We start from the raw sequence: 1826 nt of genomic DNA on the forward strand, positions 1-1826 counted from the left end.
CAATTTAGAAAGAAAAAAAAAATACCAAAATATTTTTCTGGCAAATTTAAATTTGCTAGTAGGGACATGTTCTGTACTCACCACTCCTCCGCCCACGGAGTGGACCAGCAAGACCTTGCCGGGCTGCAGGTTGCCCACATCGAACAGCAGCATGTAAGCCACGGCATAGTTGATGGCGATGGCGGAGGCGTCCAGGAAGCTCATGTCGGCGGGCAGGCGGTAGACGTACTTGGCGGGGACGGCGACCAGCTCGGCCCAGGCGCGGTACTCTGGCAGCGCCACCACCCTGTCGCCGACCTGCAGAGGACACAACACCACCACCACGTCAGGTCGGCCGGTCAAGAAGGAAACGACGAGAGAGGTCCCTGGACAGGACACACGTCATGTCGTCACGCACGCACCTTGAAGTCCTCCACGCCCTCGCCGACGGCCTCAATCTCGCCGGCGCACTCGAAGCCCAGGATGACGGGGGTCTTGGGCGGAGAGTCAATGGCGCCCACGCGCACCATCAAGTCCTGGAAGTTGAGTCCGCTGCAACAGAAAGGGGGACAAAAGCGTCAGCGCAACGAACGAACGGCACGATGGGCGTGGCGGGGCGAGGGAAGACCACGCACAAGAAGCGCAGCCCGCTCCGTCTCAGCCACGCCGCTGCACTGCTGCGCAGTCTTGCAGTTCACTTCGGTTCACTTTGCCGGGTCAATTTGAGGCAATATAAAGGAGACAGTGTCGTGCTTACATAACCGCACGCGCACAAAAGCGCACCTGTAAGTAATGACCCGGAGCGCAAGCCGAGAAAGCCGGGCCGAGAGCCGAGCAGCGGGTAACAACCTTTTTCTTGCCCCTCTCCACTCCCCTTCCCTCCTCCGCTGACCGCTTCAATGGCCGCCCCGCTATAGACGGGGCCCAAAGGCGCCAAAGCCGACCAACGAGTAGCGTAAAGTAGTGACCCGTGGTAAGCTTTTATTGTCATCGACTTTGCCTTCCGGTGACACAGGTGGCCCCCACCGTCCCCCTCCCCAAAGTGGGTGCGGTGTCATTCCAGTAGATAGACCAGCGGTTCCCAACCTCGGGGTCGCGACCCCATTTGGGGTCGCGAGAAGAAATTTTGGGGTCGCGGCGAGGGGCCGGGGGTCGCCTGGGGTCGCGATCAGGCTCCCACTGGACCTCACCGAAGGGGTCTTCCTGTGCGAAAATATGGAAAAACCACCGGTTGTTTGGCGCTTAGGAGCCAGTTTGAGTTGAGGTAGGCGCACAGCCGGTGGTTTTTCCATGTTTCCACAGGAAGGGGTCCAGCACCAGCCAGGCCGCGACCCCAGGTATACCTAGTAGACCCTTTAGCCGCGGGAGCACGCTAGACGGGAAACCTAGAGGGGTGTGAGTGAGTAGTATCCAGCGAAACACATTCTCTCGTAGCATCCTACTTTCTGCTGTATTATTATTTGATAAGTATTTCTCTAAGACATATTAGGAATGCAAACATCTGCAGTTTCAATGGGGAGGGATAATTTTTGTACCTTGGTAAGATGTGTCTTTGCTCACACCTTCATCAGATACACAGTTGTATTTGATTGAGATGTGCACAAAGACACAAAAATTGTCCCTAGCCATTTAGTGTGTGTGAGCTAACGACAAATTAAAAACCTATCAAAGGAACAACATTAAATTCTATCAAAATCAATGTTATTTTTGGTTTTTTAGGGGGGGTGGCTGGGGTCGCGTGGGGTCGCGATGTACACTCCATGGGGTCGCGAAAAAAATTAGGCCCTTTTTGGGGTCGCGAGCATGAAAAGGTTGGGAACCGCTGAGATAGACTCTACAAGTGTGGG

The 1826-nt window shown here is 55.1% G+C and overlaps 1 protein-coding gene across 1 annotated transcript in view; it reads right to left on the reverse strand.

Moving 5' to 3' along the window:
* The window catches only part of LOC113204748 (synaptic vesicle membrane protein VAT-1 homolog-like), a gene marked incomplete at its 5' end in the record, with an annotated part of 11954 nt that extends 11423 nt beyond the window's left edge, over positions 1-531 (reverse strand). The window contains 2 exon segments of the mRNA XM_052274157.1: positions 82-297; positions 402-531. Coding sequence (XP_052130117.1) covers positions 82-297; positions 402-531 — 346 coding nt within the window.
* Between the last annotated feature and the right edge of the window lie 1295 nt (positions 532-1826).

The sequence above is a fragment of the Frankliniella occidentalis genome, unplaced genomic scaffold (genome assembly GCF_000697945.3).
Source record: "Frankliniella occidentalis isolate FOCC.00 unplaced genomic scaffold, Focc_3.1 Scaffold342, whole genome shotgun sequence".
Lineage (NCBI taxonomy): Eukaryota > Metazoa > Arthropoda > Insecta > Thysanoptera > Thripidae > Frankliniella > Frankliniella occidentalis.